This window comes from Coregonus lavaretus (genome assembly GCF_964263955.1).
Source record: "Coregonus lavaretus genome assembly, chromosome: 6".
NCBI classification, from domain to species: Eukaryota; Metazoa; Chordata; class Actinopteri; order Salmoniformes; family Salmonidae; genus Coregonus; species Coregonus lavaretus.
In genome coordinates this window covers 56,827,771-56,850,172 of record NC_139993.1, presented here as the reverse complement: position 1 = coordinate 56,850,172, position 22,402 = coordinate 56,827,771, and the positions used below count along the sequence as shown (strand labels likewise).

Sequence of the window (22,402 nt, the reverse complement as noted above, 5' to 3'; positions counted from 1 at the left end):
AGCTATTGCTGCAGCTTCGGTAGCTAGAGGGCGGCGGCCATCTGAAGCTCAATTTGCCTAAATTCTTAATCTGAATACTCAGGTTCAAATCACGACGAGAGCATCGGCGCCCCTCTAGTAGTTTTCTTCATCACTCGCGAGTATTTCGCCGTCAGACATATTTGTAGGTTGTTGTTTACTTTGTATAACTAATGTGTAACAATGTTTTGACTTCTCAGCCGAAAAAAACTTGCATATGTGAAGGGTCTAAAGTGCAGTTTCTACGTAGCAGCGATTCCCAGAGAGCGCACATGTGCAGTTGTTACCCATCTCCGCTGCTGTGGCAGTCGGCTACATAAAATAATGATATAAAATAATCTCAAATGTACTTTTGACAAAAATAGCTAATTTGGCTGTACGCTTTCAATAAAACAACGAATTTGTCCACAACTCGTGCCAGAGTGTGCTCTGGGTGTTCGTAAACTCAGAGCGTTGTCAGATTGGCCCTTCGTGAATTCGGAGCACACACTGGACGCTCTGGCCGAAAAGTAGGGTTGATCTGAGCGTTCTGACCTAACAACAGAGTCAAGCACCCAAGCTAACTGGCTAATGTTGGCTAGCTTGCTAGCTACTTCCAGACACAAATGAGAGAACAGCTCACTCTGACCATTTTACTCGCCCTAGCAGAGCTGGTTAGGCTGTTTTTATGTTATCCAGAGCATTGGTGACTGCAACTGTGCTGCTGGCAACAATTTAATAAAGCTTTTTTTCCCAACGTTTACTGACACCGGCCATATTCAACGGGTGTTGAGCGTTCGTAAATTCGTCAGTTATTCTGCAATCTGGCACACTCAGACGAGAGTGCTCTGAAATCGGAGTAGATAGCCAGAGCGAATTTACCAGCTACGTCTATCAACAGTTGTCGCAGTGACATCATAAACATTCTATTAAAATAGTTACTTGCATAGTGGAGTCTTTCGTTTAGACATGTAGCTAGCTAGCTAAACAATTAACCATAATCCAAACTCATAACGTTACTACCCTGCATGAATCTGCAGGTAGCTAACCAACCAGGTTCAATGTTAGCTAGCTAACGTTAGGCTATAACTAGCAATGCAAATGGCTCTGAGATACAAATAATATTACTATACAGATCATACACGTAATGTTAGCTAGCTAGCCAGCCAGCTAACATTAGCTAGCTAGCTAACAGTACATTTTAACTTGAAATGAAAATGACTTTCTGACAAAATTAGAAATGTGTAATATCTGAAAATGTAGCTAGCTAGACTCTCTTACTTATATACATGGATGGACGCTTCTCCCTCTCTGTCACGGATGCCATGTTTGCCCTTAGTTTGAAGATGTAATCCAGAGCCTTCGGTGTTCTCTTTTCGAACTCTGTTTGCATATTTGCAATCAAAAACCAGAATATTTCCATCTCCTTAGCTATCATACTCTAATTCCACTGATTTCAAAACTCGGTCCTCCAGAAAGTGGAGAGCAACACTTATGCAGTTCTACTACGTGATATCTTTAAAAAAAGCCGCATTAGAAACGATGACCTACACATACTGACCAGCTCATATTATAGACAGAAGCGTGCTACATGGCAGACCAATCCGAACTCATCTCTTGGCATGTCTAGCCCGCTCATTATCTCAGCCAATCATGGCTAGCGGGAAAGTTGCTGTCTTTTTCCATGGCTAAACCAACTAGGCTCGTAATTTAACAATTTTATTCGTATTTACAGATGGCATACAAGTTTGAAACGAGTCACATATTAAGCAAACCAGACGGCACAATTTTCTAGTTATTTTTATTTACGGACAGCGAGGCACACACTCCAACACTCAGACATAATTTACAAACGCAATATTTGTGTTTAGTGAGTCCGCCAGATCAGCGGCAGTAGGGATGACAACGCGTTATATTGATAGATGTGTGAATTGGACGATATTGCTGTCCTGCATGAGCATTCGAAAAGTAATGAGTACTTTTGTGTGTCAGGGAAAATGTATGGAGTAAAAAGTACATATTTTCTTTAGGAATGTAATGAAGTAAAAGTAAAAGTTATCAAGAAATATCAATAGTAGAGTAAAGATACCCCAAAAAAAACTACTTTAGTAGTACTTTAAAGTATTTTTGCTTAAGTACTTTACGCCACTGCTTTTGACCATGGGCCATTTTGACCAGAGGTCTATGGGCAATATGGTGCCATTTGTGGGATCTCTTTTTGTGAGGGCTGGGGTGGGGTTCTCCTTTTGTGGAGGCTAGGGGGAGAGTCTAGATCTTTAGTTATCAACTGACTGAAGTGCTCCCCCTCCCTGACAAAGCACTATGCTGTCCTACAGTGCTGACTAAAAGACTTCAGCACTTTAATTCCTTTATTATCCTCCTGTGGAGGAGCTATACTGTAGAGCCTACAGCAGGCCCATACATGGCTTGAATTATAGCCTATTAGCAATGGAGACTGTTGCCTATGTAGCTTCTAAGAAACTGAAATGGTTTGTATTGTTGATTTAACCCTTATAATTAATTATGAGCATATGAAGATATTTTGTTAACTACTGTAGGCTGTTAAAATATGTTATTAGAAATAGATTTGTGAATATTTTCGTATAGAACAGAATAGAATAGTAAATAATCATATGTAGGATATCCAGTTGTCTATCATCAAATCAGCCTATTCAACATGAATGTCTATTTTCGGACAAATATTACTGCTTTGTAAATAAATAACCACGAAACAGGAGATCAGGCGATCCTTTAGTCACCTACTGCCGGCATGGTATTGTCAGGATTGGCTTGGAGCCAGCAGAAAGCCATTAACTCAACTGGGACTGGCAGCCAGAGCAACCTTCGATGTGCAGTGTAGTAAATACGGTCCTGATGACAGCGTCCTGCTCTTGATATCCCGGAGAAAAGAAAACAGGGGGAGACGGTGCTGGAACTACTAACGCATTTCTGGTGGATTATTTCTAAGCAGATATCTGAGATTTATTGTCCGGAATATGTGCATTCACGCCATTCAGTAGTTGTTTTTTAAATGTAATTCTCAAATCCACGACGCAGAGCTCATGAGATGAGCCTACTGGGTGGCTATAAGAAAAAGCCCTGCAGTTACGATGGCTATGAATCTTTACAGTTGGTCGATAGCAGCGGAGGCGTCAATAACGGAGGAGGGAGACGCAGCGGAATCGGCGGAGGCTTGGTATCAGCAGCAACCCTAGGAGGACCGAAGGCAGGCCCACTGTGGGAGAACGACTGCAGCACCATGGACAGCTCAGGTAAGCGGCGGCTCGCCATGGGAGGCAGTGTGGCTCACGCACAGCAAGCAAGGCCAAGCTGGGGATAATGCGGATCTGTTGCATGCGAGGTAGAGCACGCCTCTCGCTGTGTGATACTCCCTGAAATATATTTCATTGGAATAAGATCAGTGTAAATAGGTTAACATAGATTATCTAGACATTTCTGTCTTAGTGTTTCCGTGCATTGCATCATGTAATCGTGGTGTCTCCTTATATTGTAGCCTATTTTGTTTAGCTTTTATTTTGTGTGAGTAGAGCTGATCTCATCATAGCAGTTTATTTTGTGTGAGTAGAGCTGATCTCATCATAGCAGATTATTTTGTGTGAGTAGAGCTGATCTCATCATAGCAGTTTATTTTGTGTGAGTAGAGCTGATCTCATCATAGCAGTTTATTTTGTGTGAGTAGAGCTGATCTCATCATAGCAGTTTATTTTGTGTGAGTAGAGCTGATCTCATTATATCAGTTTATTTTGTGTGAGTAGAGCTGATCTCATCAGAGCAGTTTATTTTGTGTGAGTAGAGCTGATCTCATCATAGCAGTTTATTTTGTGTGAGTAGAGCTGATCTCATCATAGCAGTTTATTTTGTGTGAGTAGAGCTGATCTCATCATAGCAGATTATTTTGTGTGAGTAGAGCTGATCTCATCATAGCAGTTTATTTTGTGTGAGTAGAGCTGATCTCATCATAGCAGTTTATTTTGTGTGAGTAGAGCTGATCTCATCATAGCAGTTTATTTTGTGTGAGTAGAGCTGATCTCATTATATCAGTTTATTTTGTGTGAGTAGAGCTGATCTCATCAGAGCAGTTTATTTTGTGTGAGTAGAGCTGATCTCATCATAGCAGATTATTTTGTGTGAGTAGAGCTGATCTCATCATAGCAGTTTATTTTGTGTGAGTAGAGCTGATCTCATCATAGCAGATTATTTTGTGTGAGTAGAGCTGATCTCATCATAGCAGTTTATTTTGTGTGAGTAGAGCTGATCTCATCATAGCAGTTTATTTTGTGTGAGTAGAGCTGATCTCATCATAGCAATTTATTTTGTGTGAGTATAGCTGATCTCATTATAGCAGTTTATTTTGTGTTGAAATAACATCATTATGTCTATTTTAGCGTTCACTACTAGGCTAAAATAAATGCTGAATGTTGCAGAATTTTATTAAGCTACCTATATTTTAATAAAACTGAAATTAATGTAATTGAACATGCACACATTAGACCATCTACATAGTCCCTATCAATCACCCTGCTGTGGTGTAGCCCTAAGACTTGATTAACAGTGACAGTAATAGACAGCTTGACAATAGCTAACATGGCATAAAAACTAACACTAACCCAATAATACGCTCTATCCTTCATTGTTCCTTTTGAAGAATTGTATGAAGGGAATTTCCTGCATACAGTTGCCTATATGTCATGTGGCCATTGGAGAGTTAAAAGGCCACAGTTCATTGTCAGTGAGTGGGTGGTAGTGTTGTGAACAGGGATATATCAACCAGGGCCCAGATTCACAAAACACTTCTTATGCAAAAATGTAAGAAGATTCTTAAGAAAAAAAATATGAAGTTCATAAAATAGTTTGTAAGTGCAATTCCTCAACAATATCTTAAGATTTAATGATTTTCTTACGAACTTCTCAAATATCTTCTTACAAATCTTCTTAAGATGTATGTTGCTAGGCAACCGTTTTAGCTAGCTATCTAGCTAGCAATAGCAATCATGTTAGCGTATTTATTACTGAGATTACTGTTCTAAAACATGTTCTTGGGTTTAAAATTATAAATACTGAACATTTCAGATGAAGTTTGTGAGTGAATTAAACATGTTCAATTGCTTTCATGAGCTTTTTCTCTCACTGCCCTGAGTTTAAGAAAAGGGTTTAGCTATCTTGGAGTTAGGTTAAAGAGTTAAGGTTAGGGGAAGGGTTAGCTAAAAGGGTTAAGGTTATGGTTAGGGGAAGGGTTAGCTAAAAGGGTTAAGGTTAGGGGAAGGGTTAGCTAAAAGGGTTAAGGTTAGGGTTAGGGAAAGGGTTAGCTAAAAGGGTTAAGGTTAGGGTTATGGGAAGGGTTAGCTAAAAGGGTTAAGGTTAGGGTTAGGTGAAGGGTTAGCTAAAAGGGTTAAGGTTAGGGTTTGGGGAAAGGTTAGCTAACATGCTTAGTAGGTGCAAAGTAGCTAAAAAATAGTAAGTAGTTGAAAAGTTGCTAATTAGCTAAAATGCTAAAGTTGTCCGTGATGAGATATGAACTCTCAACCTTTGGGTTTCTAGACGTTTGCGTTATACGCCCACCCTCCTTTTGTTTTTGCCTTAAGTAACCAGCTGTCTTATGTAACCATATAAAACGTAACATATCATACTAAATGGAGTGTCTCGGATTTATGTACAGAATAATACGAAATGCTCTGAGACCAGGTTGGATACATCTACAGCACACTGCAGTGCACTGAAAGACCTGGCCTTAGGGACTGGGTCTATCTGAGCTGAGGGAAGTGTAGGATGCATAGGGAAGGGGAGGGGAGGGGAGGGGAGAGAGAGAGAAGGGGGGAGAGGGGAGGAGGGAGAGGAGGACATAGCCCTCTGAGATAGCTGAGTGTCAGGTGAGTCTGCCTGGGCTAGCTGGCTGGCTTTATGGGGTCTGTATCTCCTGCCCCCTCTGCTTCTCTCTGTGCCTGTGCAGTTTTGCTCAGTAAACATCAGAGCTCTGCAGACTCCCATCTCCATCTGGTCAGTTGTGTTTGGCAGGCAAGCCAGCACACAGGCAGACTGAACGACTCACTGACCAACTGACTAAATTCAACACACCTGGTCTTCCAGGTCGGTTAAATCAAACACACAAAGTGGTGCAGCAGTCCAGGACCGGGTTGACTACCCCTGGTCTATGTCCTGTAAATCTCCAGGGTGTTTGAAAGGGATTGGTGAGAACACCAGGCACCATCAGCGCACCATCAGCTTGGCATCAGAAAATGTCTATTATGTGAGAAATTTCACATTGGAAATGCCAACTTCCCCATCTCCCCAACTCCAGGGCAGCGCTCTTACAGTAGAGCTGTTTTGTTGACATGAAGTGAATAATAGATGGCTGGATCCCGTCACTGCAGTCCGCTGTGAATATTCAAGTCTTAAAGGAAAATTGTGCATCATACAGGGATGATTTCTGTATTTTGAAAGTTACATATCTTGGAAACTTGATTGCTGACAAGCAAAACATTTTGGGACTATGTCAACAATGGACTAATTAAACAAATGGCAAAATATAGTTTTGGGGTGGAGTTTTCCTTTAAATGAAGGGGAACATAGTAGTGTGGTGCATATCTGCTGCTATATCAATCATGTTTTGTGGGTGTTAATGTCCCACATAGTCAGTATTGATGCCAAGCAGCCTGTCCCGTCCAGACAGATGAATCATAGACTCTTGTCTTATCAGCAGCATCTATAATAAAGAGGCCCACATGTCGCTACTGCAGTACACAGGCCTACCTGCTCTGTCTGTCTGTCTGTCTGTTTGTCTGCATCTCTTTGTCTGTTTCTCTGTCTCTCTCTGTCTGTCCCATTCACCCTGCACCGGATGGAGGGTATAAAGGATGAAGGTTGGGGCTGTTGAAGGAGAGAGAGAGGCACATTGAGACTGTGCTTGTATTGATCTCTGACCGGGGCCAAGTCTCTTTCTGGGCCAGCGGCTCTCTGACTGGGCCTTTCTCTCACATCAGAGGTGCCTGACTGGAGTAGGGAGGGTGGAGGGATGAAAGGGAGGAGAGTGAGAGGTCGGAGTTCAGAGAGCAGTAACCAACTCTAAGGGATGGCTGTGGTGGAGGCTTTGAAGTATTCCTCTAGATACCTCTCTGACTTTAAAAGAGGGACAAGCTGACTGGTCACATAGTCTGAAAGAGGGTGCTAAATAATGTCCAAGAGGTACAATTAGTATTAAAGTAACTGTCCAGTGAAAACTTCAGTTCATATTCTGTTACCTCATACCCAAATAATGTTGTTGACTCGTATTTGTAGCTAACACATAAGTTGGAGAAAAAACAGTGAAAAACCCCCACCTCAAACTTGTATCTCAAACAGACCGTTTCAAAAATGTTTGCTATTCCCTGCCTATATCCTGCCTCATTGGCTGAGCTGGCCAATGAGCAGTCTATTCGCATTAATATTATTAATGACCAGAATACGCCCACACCATTCCACACCATTCCAACACAGAAAAGCTGCTTTTAACATATTTAATAAAAACATTTTCGAAGGAAAAGTATTTATCTCATTTTGTAAACACTACATTACCAAAAGTATGTGGATACCTGCTCGTCGAACATCTCATTCCAAAATCATGGGCATTAATATGGAGTTGGTCCACCCTTTGCTGCTATAACAGCCTCCACTCTTCTGGGAAGGCTTTCCACTAGAGGTTGGAACATTGTTGCGGGGACTTCCTTCCATTCAGCCACAAGAGCATTAGTGAGGTCGGGCACTGTCGGCGTTGCAATTCATCCCAAAGGTGTTCAATGAGGTTGAGGTCAGGGCTCTGTGCAGGCCAGTCAAGTTCTTCCACACCGATCTCGACAAACCATTTCTGTGTCGACCTCGCTTTATGCACGGGGGCATTGTCATGCTGAAACAGGAACGGGCCTTCCCCAAACTGTTGCTACAAAGTTGGAAGCACAGAATCGTCTAGAATGTCGGCTCAGCCGCGAAGTGATAGGCCAAACAAGCTCACAGAACGGGACTACCGAGTGCTAAAACGCGTAGGCCATAAAAATTGTCTGTCCTCGGTTGCAACACTCACTACCGAGTTCCAAACTGCCTCTGGAAGCAACGTCAGCACAAGAACTGTTCGTCAGGAGCTTCATAAAATGGGTTTCCATGGCCAAGCAGCCGCACACAAGCCTAACATCACCATGTGCAACGCCAAACGTCGGCTGGAGTGGTGTAAAGTTCGCCGCCATTGGACTCTGGAGTAGTGGAAACGCATTCTCTGGAGTGATGAATCACGCTTCACCATCTGGCAGTCCGACGGACTAATCTAGGTTTGGCGGATGCCAGGAAAACACTACCTGCCAACTGTAAAGTTTGGTGGAAGAGGAATAATGGTCTGGAGCTGTTGTTCATGGTTCGGGCTAGGCCCCTTAGTTGCAATGAAGGGAAATCTTAACATTACAGCATACAATGACATTCTAGACGATTCTGTGCTTCCAACTTTGTGGCAACAGTTTGGGGAAGGCCCTTTCCTGTTTCAGCATGACAATGCCCCTGTGCACAAAGCAAGGTCCATACAGAAATAGGGGGACCAACTCCATATTAATGCGCATGATTTTGGAATGAGATGTTCTACGAGCAGGTGTCCATATACTTTGGTCATGTAGTTTATTTCATAGAACACTGGACAGTTACTTTAAGATATAGTTTAATGAATTATTGTTCTAACCGATGAGAATCGTTGTGCAGTAGGCTAGGGGTGATCTGTAGATTTCCACTCATGCAAATGTATTACTCTACATTCACTAATGACTGCAGCTGTGGAGGAGGGACTTCTAATGCTGTGTTTGTGTCTGAGTTAGACTATCACACCCTTAGAACTAAGAATTAGAACTCTATCACACCCTTAGAACTAAGAATTAGAACTCTATCACACCCTTAGAATTAGGAATTAGAACTCGATCACACCCTTAGAATTAGGAATTAGAACTCGATCACACCCTTAGAATGAGGAATTAGAACTCGATCACACCCTTAGAATGAGGAATTAGAACTCGATCACACCCTTAGAATGAGGAATTAGAACTTTATCACACCCTTAGAATTAGGAATTAGAACTCGATCATACCCTTAGGACAAGGAATTAGATCACACCCTTCATTTAGGATATAGAATACTATGTTTACTCAACTTGGCTTTAAACACAAGCATATTCAGGTGAAATTGGAAATAATTCTGCCTGTCAGATACCAGACACCTCTTAGGAGTGTTGACAGTCTGAATTTAGAGTTGAAGGAGAAGAGGGAGAGACATGTTTCTGCATCAGCAGTGTGTAGGAGAAGGTTAGCAATCTCTCTCAGTTAGCAGTGGCATTTCCCAATGAGATTGCTGTATGAATCCTGTCGACAGTCTCGAGTGCTTGTGTCTCGAAAATAGGCTTGATGCTATCACTCTCACTCTAACTATAGATTACCCCATTTCCCCCGAGTGTGTGTGTGTGTGTGTGTGTGTGTGTGTGTGTGTGTGTGTGTGTGTGTGTGTGTGCGTGTGTGTGTGTGTGCATTTGTGTGGTATGGTAAGGCTGTTTTCCCCACACAATTATCACACAATTATCACACACACACACACACACACACACACACACACACACACACTTGTATTAGGACATAAAGGCAGCCCTCCAATTCACACAAAATGTCCCTTTTACCATCATGATGGATTTCCTGTCTTCTGAGACTCTATTAAATGTGTTGAAATCAAGTCAAAGGAATGCAGTCAGTGCACACTCAGGTGCCTCCTAGATGCCAGAATGGAGCCCCTGCTCAGGCTTAATCACCCACTTGAAGCAGTCCTTTGCTTGATTGATAAGCTCTTAGATTTAAATTGCTCTGTAAAGACCATAGCTCTACAGCACTTGATTACTACTCCCTAAGACCTTCTATAGAGGAACACTGGGTGTGTTGAGGCTCTGAGGTTTGTGTTAGTGATAGTAGTGATGGTGGTAGTGGTAGTTTTTATTTTGATTTAATAACCTTTATCTATCCAGGAAATCCCAGTGAGATCAGGAAACCTCTTTTACAAGGGAGATCTGACCTAAGTGTGTGTCCGTGTCCTCCATCTCCAGATATGGACGCCAACAATGGTGGAGGGCTGCTGCTGGACATGGTGGAGGGCGTAGCTGGCAAGTAGTGATAATGGTAGTGGTAGTGGTGGTAGTGGTAGTAGTGGTGGTAGTAGTGGTAGTGGTAGTGGTGGTGGTAGTGGTGGTGGTAGTGGTAGTGGTGGTGGTAGTGGTAATGGTGGTAGTGGTAGTAGTGGTGGTAGTAGTGGTAGTGGTAGTGGTAGTGGTAGTGGTAGTGGTAGTGGTGGTGGTGGTAGTAGTGGTGGTGGTAATGGTGGTAGTGGTAGTAGTGGTGGTGGTAGTGGTAGTGGTGGTGGTAGTGGTGGTGGTAGTGGTGGTGGTGGTAGTGGTGGTGGTGGTAGTGGTGGTAGTGGTGGTGGTGGTAGTATTGGTGGTGGTAGTGGTGGTGGTGGTAGTAGTGGTGGTGGTAGTGGTGGTGGTGGTGGTAGTGGTAGTGGTGGTAGTGGTAGTAGTGGTGGTGGTAGTGGTGGTGGTGGTGGTGGTAGTGGTAGTAGTAGTGGTGGTAGTGGTGGTAGTGGTAGTGGTGGTGCTAGTGGTAGTGGTGGTGGTGGTAGTGGTGGTGGTAGTAGTGGTGGTAGTGGTGGTGGTACTATTAGTGGTGGTAGTGGTGGTGGTGGTAGTGGTAGTATTAGTGGTGGTAGTAGTGGTGGTTGTTTTGGTGATAGTAGTGGTGGTGGTGGTGGTAGTGGTGGTGGTAGTAGTAGTATTGGTGGTGGTAGTATTAGTGGTGGTAGTGGTGGTGGTGGTAGTGGTGGTGGTAGTAGTAGTATTAGTGGTGGGGGTGGTGGTAGTGGTGGTGGTAGTATTAGTGGTGGTAGTAGTGGTGGTGGTTTTGGTGATAGTAGTGGTGGTGGTGGTGGTAGTGGTAGTATTGGTGGTGGTAGTATTAGTGGTGGTAGTGGTGGTAGTGGTGGTGTTGGTGGTGGTGGTGGTGGTAGTAGTAGTATTATTGGTGGTGGTAGTATTAGTGGTGGTAGTGGTGGTGGTAGTAGTAGTATTGGTGGTGGTAGTATTGGTGGTGGTGGTGGTAGTAGTAGTATTAGTGGTGATAGTATTAGTGGTGGTAGTGGTGGTGGTAGTAGTAGTGGTGGTGGTAGTAGTATTATTGGTGGTGGTAGTATTAGTGGTGGTAGTGGTGGTGGTAGTAGTAGTATTGGTGGTGGTAGTATTGGTGGTGGTGGTGGTAGTAGTAGTATTAGTGGTGATAGTATTAGTGGTGGTAGTAGTAGTGGTGGTGGTAGTATTAGTGGTGGTACTTCTCTCTCTCTCTCTCTCTCTCTCTCTCTCTCTCTCTCTCTCTCTCTCTCTCTCTCTCTCTCTCTCTCTCTCTCTCTCTCTCTCTCTCTCTTTCTTTCTTTAACAGTTTATCAGTCCAATTAGTGTGCTTGTTATTGTATATGTTGCATGTTGTCTCTGTGCCCATGTTGTTATATTTGTTTGTCTGTGCTGTGCTGCATATAGTGTGTCTCTACATACATCTACATGTCGGTCTCCGTCTGTCTCCGTCTGTCTCTGTCCGTCTCTGTCCGTCTCTGTCCGTCTCTGTCCGTCTCTGTCCGTCTCTGTCCGTCTCCGTCTGTCTCTGTCCGTCTCTGTCCGTCTCTGTCCGTCTCTGTCTGCATTCTCAGTGTGTTTCTGTGTGTTTCTCCTTTAATTCTTAATTGTAAAGGTCCTCCATCTCCAGATATGGACGCGAACTATGGCGGAGGCCTGCTGGACATGGTGAAGGGTGGAGCCGGCAAGTTCTTCAGCAACTTCAAGGATAACCTGAAGGACACTCTAAAGGACACCTCCACCAAAGTCATGCACCAGGTGGCCACGTAAGTCCCAACAACCACCCCCCACCCCCTTACCTCATACCTTTCCTGACCCCAGAACACTACCTATCCCCTGGCTCTGGCAAGGGGAATATGATGTGACTGTGCCCCACATTGGAGCTCCTTGGCTGGGGTAAGTTGACATGCCCCTGCCCCTGCCAATAGCTCTGCTATAGCTAACCTCCCCGTATGAAAACATACTATAATGTATACTATGGTAGGAATACTATAGTATTCACTGTAGTGTTTTTGCGGTCTGAAGACCTCTTTTACAAGGGAGACCTGAACTAAGTGTGTGTCCGTGTCCTCCATCTCCAGATATGTAATCCATACTGTAGTATTTACAGAGTACTATAGTATAAATAATGTAGTAAAAAAAAGAGAGTAGTATATACTATAGTAATTAATGTAGTGTTTTTGCGGACTGTAGTATACTGTAGTGTTATTGTAGACATTACTGTAGTATTTACTCAAGTTTACTAAAGTTCTGACCGGAGAGTTCATAGCTTCTGCTCTTTTCTATAACCATAGGGAACACGATATATGGCGTATACTTGGCATGTAGGTTTCTCACTTACGGGTGGCACAAATTGTGAAATGGGCAGATTATATGCAAATTAAATACTGTAGTATTTAGTATATATATTTTTTTGTGTTTTTGCAGACAGTTGTGTTTTTGCAGATATTTCTGTAGTATCTACTAAAGGTTTTTTTGTTTGGATAATGCTGAAGTATTTACTATAGTATTCTGCAGTATACTACACAATTCGATACTAAGTACTACACATGATCGAGGGATTCTACAGTGTGTAGTATAATATTCTATAGTTTACTACAGAATTCTATAGTAAGTACTTTAGTATTCTATAGTAAACTGTAGTATATTTTTATGTGGGTCCATGCAATTGTGTCTATTGTCTAAGGCAGAAATATCTGTCTGACCCAGTTCTGGTTCCCATGCTAGACTGACTCACAGGATGGTAAATTAGATTATGCTGTTTTCTTTACGGAACATTGCCAGCCAGTACTTTTTGAAAATGCAAAAAACTAGATTTTATGTTCACCGGCAAGCTGTCGAAAGTGAGACATATACAGCTGGTGGGAGTTGTAGTTCATGTGTGTAGTTGTAATGAAACGGTTGTAACTTTTCGGCTTTGTGCTTCTTCTTGGCCGTCAAATAAGTTGAAAACCGGCATATGGTAGGTGAATTCACTCTGAAACACGTATACAGTATATCTTAAATTACAGTGTTTTCATGACTTTGACGATGCAAATGTGAGGTTTGTTCTTAGCCTACAAAACGAGGATCCAGGAAGTGCCACTTTCTTACCGTATAGCGTTCTGAGACTGGGCCTAGTAGCTCTCTCAGTGTGCCTGCTGGGCTCTAGCATGTAAGTGTGAGAGGAGGAGACTGTGTTATCACCCAGCTGAGATATTTACATGTCATTCCTGGTTGCTGTGGTTCCTTGAGCTGTGAAACATGGAATGGGGTAACAATGCCTGGGCTGATTACACATGGTTTTACACACAGCGACACACCTCTATGGATCTACAGTTACATTACAGCAACAATGAGATAACACTTTAGACTATATTGCCGAAATGGTTGGCCATTTTTCACTGTGAGACACTGAGAGGTATTCTTTGAATTGTATCTGTATATGAGATGAAATATTAGTCAATTAGATAGCTGATAGAAAAGGCTGACTAGATCTTTCCTGAAGGGAGTGTGAGGGGAAACAGATGAGTGGAGGAGGAGAAGGGGAGGAACAGTAGAAGGGGTGTAGAGGGATGAAGAACAGGAGGAGAGGAATGAGGGAGAGAGGCTGTCGAGTCTGGCACCGCTGGGTCCTGTGAGAGAGTATTTCTGCGCAGGCGTCTTCAGCGGACACACAAAGGGGCCTCTGTACTGTCAGACAGTGAGCAGGCCTCTCGAGACCCACGCCTTGTCCACACACTCTCTCTTTAACCCTGCCACACACACCCGCATGCACACACGCACATACACACACACATACACACACACACTCGTCTCTCTGGACCCTTTGGAACAGTGTCGTTCACAGAGCAGGGACGGGGCAGAGCTGGGGCACATTGATTCAGTATGTCGATCACAGTTTTCTGCTGATAAGCTTGTCTCTGGCCTAGTCTCGTCTTTTCTCCTCCCTTCTCCCATCCTTTCCAGTGGTGGAAAAAGTTCCCAATTGTCATACATAAGTAAAAGTAAAGATACCTTAATAGAAAATGACTCAAGTAAAAGTGAAACTCACCCAGTAAAATACCACTTTTAAATATACTTAAGTATCAAAAGTAAATGTAATTTCTAAAATATACTTAAGTATCATAAGTAAAAGTAAAAGTATGAATCATTTCAAATTCCTTACATAAAGCAAACCAGACTGCACCATTTTCTTGTTTTTTAGCCAGGGGCATACTCCAACACTCAGACACTCCCTGACGGGCCGCCCCATGTGGTAAGGGTAGGCAACAACACATCTGCCACGCTGATCCTCAACACGGGGGTCCCTCAGGGGTGCGTGCTTAGTCCCCTCCTGTACTCCCTGTTCACCCATGACGACGTGGCCAAGCACGACTCCAACACCATCATTAAGTTTGCCGATGACACAACGGTGGTAGGCCTGATCGCCGACAACGATGAGACAGCCTATAGGAAGGAGGTCAGAGACTTGGCAGTGTGGTGCCAGGACAACAACCTCTACCTCAACGTGATCAAGACAATAGGTGATCGTGGACTACAGGAAATGGAGGGCCGAGCACACCCCTATTCTCATCGATGGGGCTGTAGTGGAGCAGGTTGAGAGCTTCAAGTTCCTTGGTGTCCACATCATCAACAAACTATCATGGTCAAACACACCAAGACAGTCGTGAAGAGGGCACGACAACGACTATTCCCCCTCAGGAGACTGAAAAGATTTGCCATGGGTCCTCAGATCCTCAAAAAGTTATACAGCTGCACCATCGACAGCATTCTGACTGGTTGCATCACCGCCTGGTATGGCAACTGCTCGGCCTCCAACCGCAAGGCACTACAGAGGGTAGTCCGTACGGCCCGGTACATCACTGGGGCCAAGCTTCCTGCCATCCAGGACCTCTATACCAGGCGGTGTCAGAGGAAGGCCCTAAAAATTGCCAAAGACACCAGCCACCCTAGTCATAGACTGTTTTCTCTGCTACCACACGGCAAGCGGTACCGGAGCGCCAAGTCTAGGTCCAAAAGGCTTCTTAACAGCTTCTACCCCCAAGCCATAAGACTGCTGAACAGCTAATCAAATGGCTACCTGGACTATTTGCATTGACCCCCTGCCCTTTATTTACGGTGCTGCTACTCACTGTTTACTATCTACAGTGAGGGAAAAAAGTATTTCATCCCCTGCTGATTTTGTACGTTTGCCCACTGACAAAGAAATGACCAGTCTATCATTTTAATGGTAGCTTTATTTGAACAGTGAGAGACAGAATAACAACAAAAAAATCCAGAAAAACGCATGTCAAAAATGTTATAAATTGATTTGCATTTTAATGAGGGAAATAAGTATTTGACCCCCTCTCAATCAGAAAGATTTCTGGCTCCCAGGTGTCTTCTATACAGGTAACAAACTGAGATTAGGAGCACACTCTTAAAGGGAGTGCTCCTAATCTCAGTTTGTTACCTGTATAAAAGACACCTGTCCACAGAAGCAATCAATCAATCAGATTCCAAACTCTCCACCATGGCCAAGACCAAAGAGCTCTCCAAGGATGTCATGGACAAGATTGTAGACCTACACAAGGCTGGAATGGGCTACAAGACCATCGCCAAGCAGCTTGGTGAGAAGGTGACAACAGTTGGTGCGATTATTCGCAAATGGAAGAAACACAAAAGAACTGTCAATCTCCCTCGGCCTGGGGTTCCATGCAAGATCTCACCTTGTGGAGTTGCAATGATCATGAGAACGGTGAGGAATCAGCCCAGAACTACACGGGAGGATCTTGTCAATGATCTCAAGGCAGCTGGGACCATAGTCGCCAAGAAAACAATTGGTAACACACTACGCCGTGAAGGACTGAAATCCTGCAGAGCCCGCAAGGTCCCCCTGCTCAAGAAAGCACATATACACGCCTGTCTGAAGTTTGCCAATGAACATCTGAATGATTCAGAGGAGAACTGGGTGAAAGTGTTGTGGTCAGATGAGACCAAAATGGAGCTCTTTGGCATCAACTCAACTCACCGTGTTTGGAGGAGGAGGAATGCTGCCTATGACCCCAAGAACACCATCCCCACCGTCAAACATGGAGGTGGAAACATTATGCTTTGGGGGTGTTTTTCTGCTAAGGGGACAGGACAACTTCACCGCATCAAAGGGACGATGGACGGGGCCATGTACCGTCAAATCTTGGGTGAGAACCTCCTTCCCTCAGCCAGGGCATTGAAAATGGGTCGTGGATGGGTATTCCAGCATGACAATGACCCAAAACACACGGCCAAGGCAACAAAGGAGTGGCTCAAGAAGAAGCACATTAAGGTCCTGGAGTGGCCTAGCCAGTCTCCAGACCTTAATCCCATAGAAAATCTGTGGAGGGAGCTGAAGGGTCGAGTTGCCAAACGTCAGCCTCGAAAACCTTAATGACTTGGAGAAGATCTGCAAAGAGTAGTGGGACAAAATCCCTCCTGAGATGTGTGCAAACCTGGTGGCCAACTACAAGAAACGTCTGACCTCTGTGATTGCCAACAAGGGTTTTGCCACCAAGTACTAAGTCATGTTTTGCAGAGGGGTCAAATACTTATTTCCCTCAATAAAATGCAAATCAATTTATAACACTTTTGACATGTGTTTTTCTGGATTTTTGTTGTTGTTATTCTGTCTCTCACTGTTCAAATAAACCTACCATTAAAATTATAGACTGATCATTTCTTTGTCAGTGTGCAAACGTAAAAAATCAGCAGGGGATCAAATACTTTTTTCCCTCACTGTATGCATAGTGACTTTACCCCTACCTTACGTGTACATATTACCTCAATTACCTCGACTAACCTGTACCCCTGCACATTGATTTGGTACCGGTACCCCTGTATATAGCCTCGTTATTGTTTATTTTATTGTTGCTCTTTTATTTTTTTATTATATTTAGTAAATATTTTCTTAACTCTTTATTTTTCTTAAAACTGCATTGTTGGTTAAGGGCTTGTAAGTAAGCATTTCACTAGGTCTAATTAAGATTCTGTGTCATTATTGAGGTAAAATTCAAAAACAGAAAAACCTTCAATCAACCACACAGGTTTTCTTTCACCCAACACGATGTTCCCTAGAACAAATGCAGTTGTGACAGGCAGACTGACTTTGCAGTGCTGTGTTCTGTACTGTTCTCAGTCAGTGTTGTATTGGTTTAACTCTCTCTCTCTTCTCTCTCTCTCTCTCTCTCTCTCTCTCTCTCTCTCTCTCTCTCTCTCTCTCTCTCTCTCTCTCTCTCTCTCTCTCTCTCTCTCTCTCTCTCTCTCTCTCTCTCTCTCTCTCTCTCTCTCTCTCTCTCTCTCTCTCTCTCTCTCTCTCTCTCTCTCTCTCTCTCTCTCTCTCTCTCTCTCTCTCTCTCTCTCTCTCTCTCTCTCTCTCTCTCTCTCTCTCTCTCTCTCCTCTCTTCTCTCTCTCTCTCTCTCTCTCTCTCTCTCTCTCTCTCTCTCTCTCTCTCTCTCTCTCTCTCTCTCTCTCTCTCTCTCTCTGAGCGCCTTTGTATTTGCCTCATGACTAATTATTATGATGATCCATTCCTCTCCTCTCTGTCAGAATCTACAGACAAACCCCATCTGAAAAATCGATACTCTATGCCCTGGCCTCTGACTCTGATGTGTCACAGTAACCACAGGAAATATCGGGAAATGCAAGCTCTACAAAATGCCCCTGAGTGGTCATAATCACAGATGGGCAGTATTTCTGTTACATGTATTGAAATATGTATTTCAATTACTTCTGATTATTTTGTAATTTGTATTACACTGAGCTGAACTACACTCCAATGTATTTGGTAACAAGATACTTTAGAGAGCTGTAATTTGAATTTTCAAAATTCAAAATACTGTTCTATACCATTTATTATAGCTGTTCACAATTTGTGGCCCCTTTCGCTTGTGAACTTAAGTGCACCAAACCTTCATATCATAACCGCTAACCTCTACACACAGCCTACATCGTTGTCACCATATTAGCTAACGTCATAGTTAACATAGCTACTAGAACTAACGTGTTAGTAAACCTGCTACAATCATGGAGTGTCAGCAAGCTGCAGCTTATGCTTTCAGTACTAGATTAATTATCTGATCCTTTGATTGGGTGGACAACATGTCAGTTCATGCTGCAAAAGCTTTGATAGGTTGGAGGACGTCCTCCGGAAGTTGTCATAATTACTGTGTAAGTCTATGGAAGGGTGAGAACCATGAGCCTCCTAGGTTTTGTATTGAAGTCAATGTACCCAGAGGAGGACGGAAACTATCTGTCCTCCGGCTACACCATGGTGCTACCCTACAGAGTGCTGTTGAGGCTACTGTAGACCTTCATTGCAAAACAGTGTGTTTTAATCAATTATTTGGTGACATGTGTAAATATTTAGTATAGTTTTATCTAAAAAGGATAACTTTTTTAATGTTTCACTATTTCTATTTTTCTGAAATTTACTGAGGAGGATGGTCCTCCTCTTCCTCTGAGGAGCCTCCAATAGCAGCCATAGTAAGCAGAGCTAGCAGCAGCTAGTACAGTTAGCAGAGCTAGCACTAGCAGCAGCTACTACAGTTAGCAGAGCTGGCGCTAGCAGCAGCTAGTACAGTTAGCAGAGCTAGCGCAAGCAGCAGCTAGTACAGTTAGCGGAGCTGGCGCTAGCCATATTATCCAGATAAGCTAACGCTGTTCACGCTGCAGGAGAGCACAACACAACACTGGATCAAAATAGAACACTGCTGTTGGTCCAATTACCTCGTTATGAGGATTTGCCCACTGATGCTTCCTCCTGTTCCCGCTTCCCCTCCTCCCTCTCTGCCCTCCCTCCCTGCCTCCCGCTCTTCCCTCCCTGCCTCCTCCTTCCCTGCCTCCCCTCCTCCAGTTGGGCTGTTGGGTAATCATGCAGGGCCAGGATGGGAAGCCCTCAGGGCCATATGGCGCTCATCCACCTCAGCACTTCACTAACCGACTAGTGGCCTAGATAATGGATTTACATTTACACCACAAGCAACAGGGCCCCAACCTAATACACTTTAGGTTATTTGTATTGTCACTTGGATTGTGTAGCTGTGGCCAGTAGGCTACAGGCCTAAAGCACATTGACCCCTGTCTGTGTATGTCCACTCCACTACAGCTTTGCTACAATGTAATTTTGAACCATTACATTAGATACAAATGTCACAACACAAAACAGTCGACAGAGTGTTCTAAACACTGTAATTACATAATCTGAAATGCATTAACATCTATGTTTACAGATACACAAAAGGAGAGCTGGACATTGCCTACATCACATCACGAATCATAGGTGAGTACCGTATAGAAACGTAATTGTCGAACTGTAGTTTAATTTTCTCAATATGGGGAACAGTAAGCCTGTTTTCGGGCTTCACAGGTTTCGTCTCAACCTAGCCAGCAATAGACATCTGGATCTCTCAGTCTCCAGCCTCCTATAAACATTGCCTCACTTTTTCCCTGCACAACAGATACTTTAAAGGGGGTGGGATGGTGGGATGTCTAGGAGGGTGGGATGTCTAGGAGAGTGGGTGTACCATTACACCCCTAATAAAACACAAATGATGCTCCACCCTTGTGATGGGCCCCTCATAGCAGGCAACACACACACACGCTTCCACCTCACACACCTGTCTGCTGTAAACAGAGGAGAGCTGTGCTGTGGAAACGTCTTCATCTTCCTGTCCCTGACACACACGCACACACACACACACACACACACACACACACACACACACACACACACACACACACACACACACACACACACACACACACACACACACACACTTTCAGTGTTGTGAGGCTGCATGTAACAGCAGTCTGTCCTGCAGGCAGATGCAGAGGACACAGTCACGCAGGCGTTACCTGGGGGCCCCTATTCCATCATGCGTAGCGTGTCACCTCTGACCCCTCCTCTCACTGAACACTCATTATTATTCTCTATAACACTCCACATGTAGCTGCACATGACAGTCAAACCTGTTATAAAACACCTGCAGTTATATTATTTTAAACCCAATTTTAAACTGAATAATATTACTATACATAAATCACAAACAGTACTCTCATCATTTCAATATTTAGTATAATTCCCTACCTTTTTAAATGTGTATAGCCCTCCTACTAAATCCCCAATCTGTCCGTCATATCCCCAAGCTGTCCCTCATATCCCCAATCTGGCTCTCATATGCCCAATCTGTCTCTCATATCCCCAATCTGGCCCTCATATCCCCAATCTAACCCTCATAGCCCCAATCTGGCCCTCATATCCCCAATCTGGCTCTCATGTCCCCAATCTAGCCCTCATAGCCCCAATCTGGCCCTCATATCCCCAATCTGGCCCTCATATCCCCAATCTGGCCCTCATACCATCATGGCCACCTAATCATCCCCAGCTTCCAATTGGCTCGTTCATCCTCCCTCCTCTCCCCTGTAACTATTCCCCAGGTCATTGCTGTAAATGAGAATGTGTTCTCAGTCAATTTACCTGGTAAAATAAGGGTTAATAGTATGGATCAAATCAAACACTGTCATGGAACGCCATGACAGTGTTTAATAATAGCATAGTATATCCTGGCATGCCTCATCATCACCTCTATGGTGACTTGGATTGCCCATATGTCTCCCTCTCTGTCCCCTGCCAATGTCTCCCTCTCTGTCCCCTGCCAATGTCTCCCTCTCTGTCCCCTGCCCATGTCTCCCTCTCTGTCCCCTGCCCATGTCTCCCTCTCTGTCCCCTGCCAATGTCTCCCTCTCTGTCCCCTGCCAATGTCTCCCTCTCTGTCCCCTGCCAATGTCTCCCTCTCTGTACCCTGCCAATGTCTCCCTCTCTGTCCCCTGCCCATGTCTCCCTCTATGTCCCCTGTCCATGCCTCCCTCTATGTCCCCTGCCCATGTCTCCCTCTCTGTCCCCTGCCCATGTCTCCCTCTCTGTCCCCTGCCCATGTCTCTCTCTCTGTCCTCTTCCAATGTCTCCCTCTCTGTCCCCTTCCCATGTCTCCCTCTCTGTCCTCTTCCAATGTCTCCCTCTATGTCCCCTGCCAATGTCTCCCTCTATGTCCTCTTCCAATGTCTCCCTCTCTGTCCTCTTCCAATGTCTCCCTCTCTGTCCCCTGCCCATGTATCCCTCTCTGTCCCCTGCCAATGTCTCCCTCTCTGTCCTCTTCCAATGTCTCCCTCTCTGTCCCATGCCAATGTCTCCCTCTCTGTCCTCTTCCAATGTCTCCCTCTCTGTCCCCTGCCAATATCTCATTCTCTGACCCCTGCCAATTACTCTCTCTCTGTCCTCTGCCAATGTCTCCCTCTCTGTCCCGTGCCAATGTCTCCCTCTCTGTCCCCTGCCAATGTCTCCCTCTCTGTCCCCTGCCAATGTCTCCCTCTCTGTCCCCTGCCAATGTCTCCCTCTCTGTCCCCTGCCAATGTCTCCCTCTCTGTCCCCTGCCAATGTCTCCCTCTCTGTCCCCTGCCCATGTCTCCCTCTATGTCCCCTGTCCATGCCTCCCTCTATGTCCCCTGCCCATGTCTCCCTCTCTGTCCCCTGCCCATGTCTCTCTCTCTGTCCTCTTCCAATGTCTCCCTCTCTGTCCCCTGCCCATGTCTCCCTCTCTGTCCTCTTCCAATGTCTCCCTCTATGTCCCCTGCCAATGTCTCCCTCTATGTCCTCTTCCAATGTCTCCCTCTCTGTCCTCTTCCAATGTCTCCCTCTCTGTCCCCTGCCCATGTATCCCTCTCTGTCCCCTGCCAATGTCTCCCTCTCTGTCCTCTTCCAATGTCTCCCTCTCTGTCCTCTTCCAATGTCTCCCTCTCTGTCCCCTGCCAATGTCTCCCTCTCTGTCCTCTTCCAATGTCTCCCTCTCTGTCCTCTTCCAATGTCTCCCTCTCTGTCCCCTGCCAATATCTCATTCTCTGACCCCTGCCAATAACTCTCTCTCTGTCCTCTGCCAATGTCTCCCTCTCTGTCCCCTGCCAATGTCTCCCTCTCTGTCCCCTGCCAATGTCTCCCTCTCTTTCCCCTGCCAATGTCTCCCTCTCTGTCCCCTGCCCATGTCTCCCTCTATGTCCCCTGTCCATGTCTCCCTCTGTGTCCCCTGCCAATGTCTCCCTCTCTGTCCCCTGCCAATGTCTCCCTCTCTGTCCCCTGCCCATGTCTCCCTCTATGTCCCCTGTCCATGTCTCCCTCTATGTCCCCTGCCCATGTCTCCCTCTCTGTCCCCTGCCCATGTCTCCCTCTCTGTCCTCTTCCA

The 22,402-nt window shown here is 44.7% G+C and overlaps 1 protein-coding gene across 1 annotated transcript in view; it reads left to right on the top strand.

The window, feature by feature from the left end:
* Window positions 1-3,064: 3,064 nt before the first annotated feature.
* Window positions 3,065-22,402, top strand: part of dnajc6 (DnaJ (Hsp40) homolog, subfamily C, member 6) — a gene marked incomplete at both ends in the record, with an annotated part of 51,784 nt that continues 32,446 nt past the window's right edge. Inside the window, 3 exons of the mRNA XM_084163902.1 lie at window positions 3,065-3,269; window positions 11,805-11,940; window positions 19,400-19,449. Coding sequence (XP_084020028.1) covers window positions 3,065-3,269; window positions 11,805-11,940; window positions 19,400-19,449 — 391 coding nt within the window. The remainder of the gene's footprint in view (window positions 3,270-11,804; window positions 11,941-19,399; window positions 19,450-22,402) is intronic.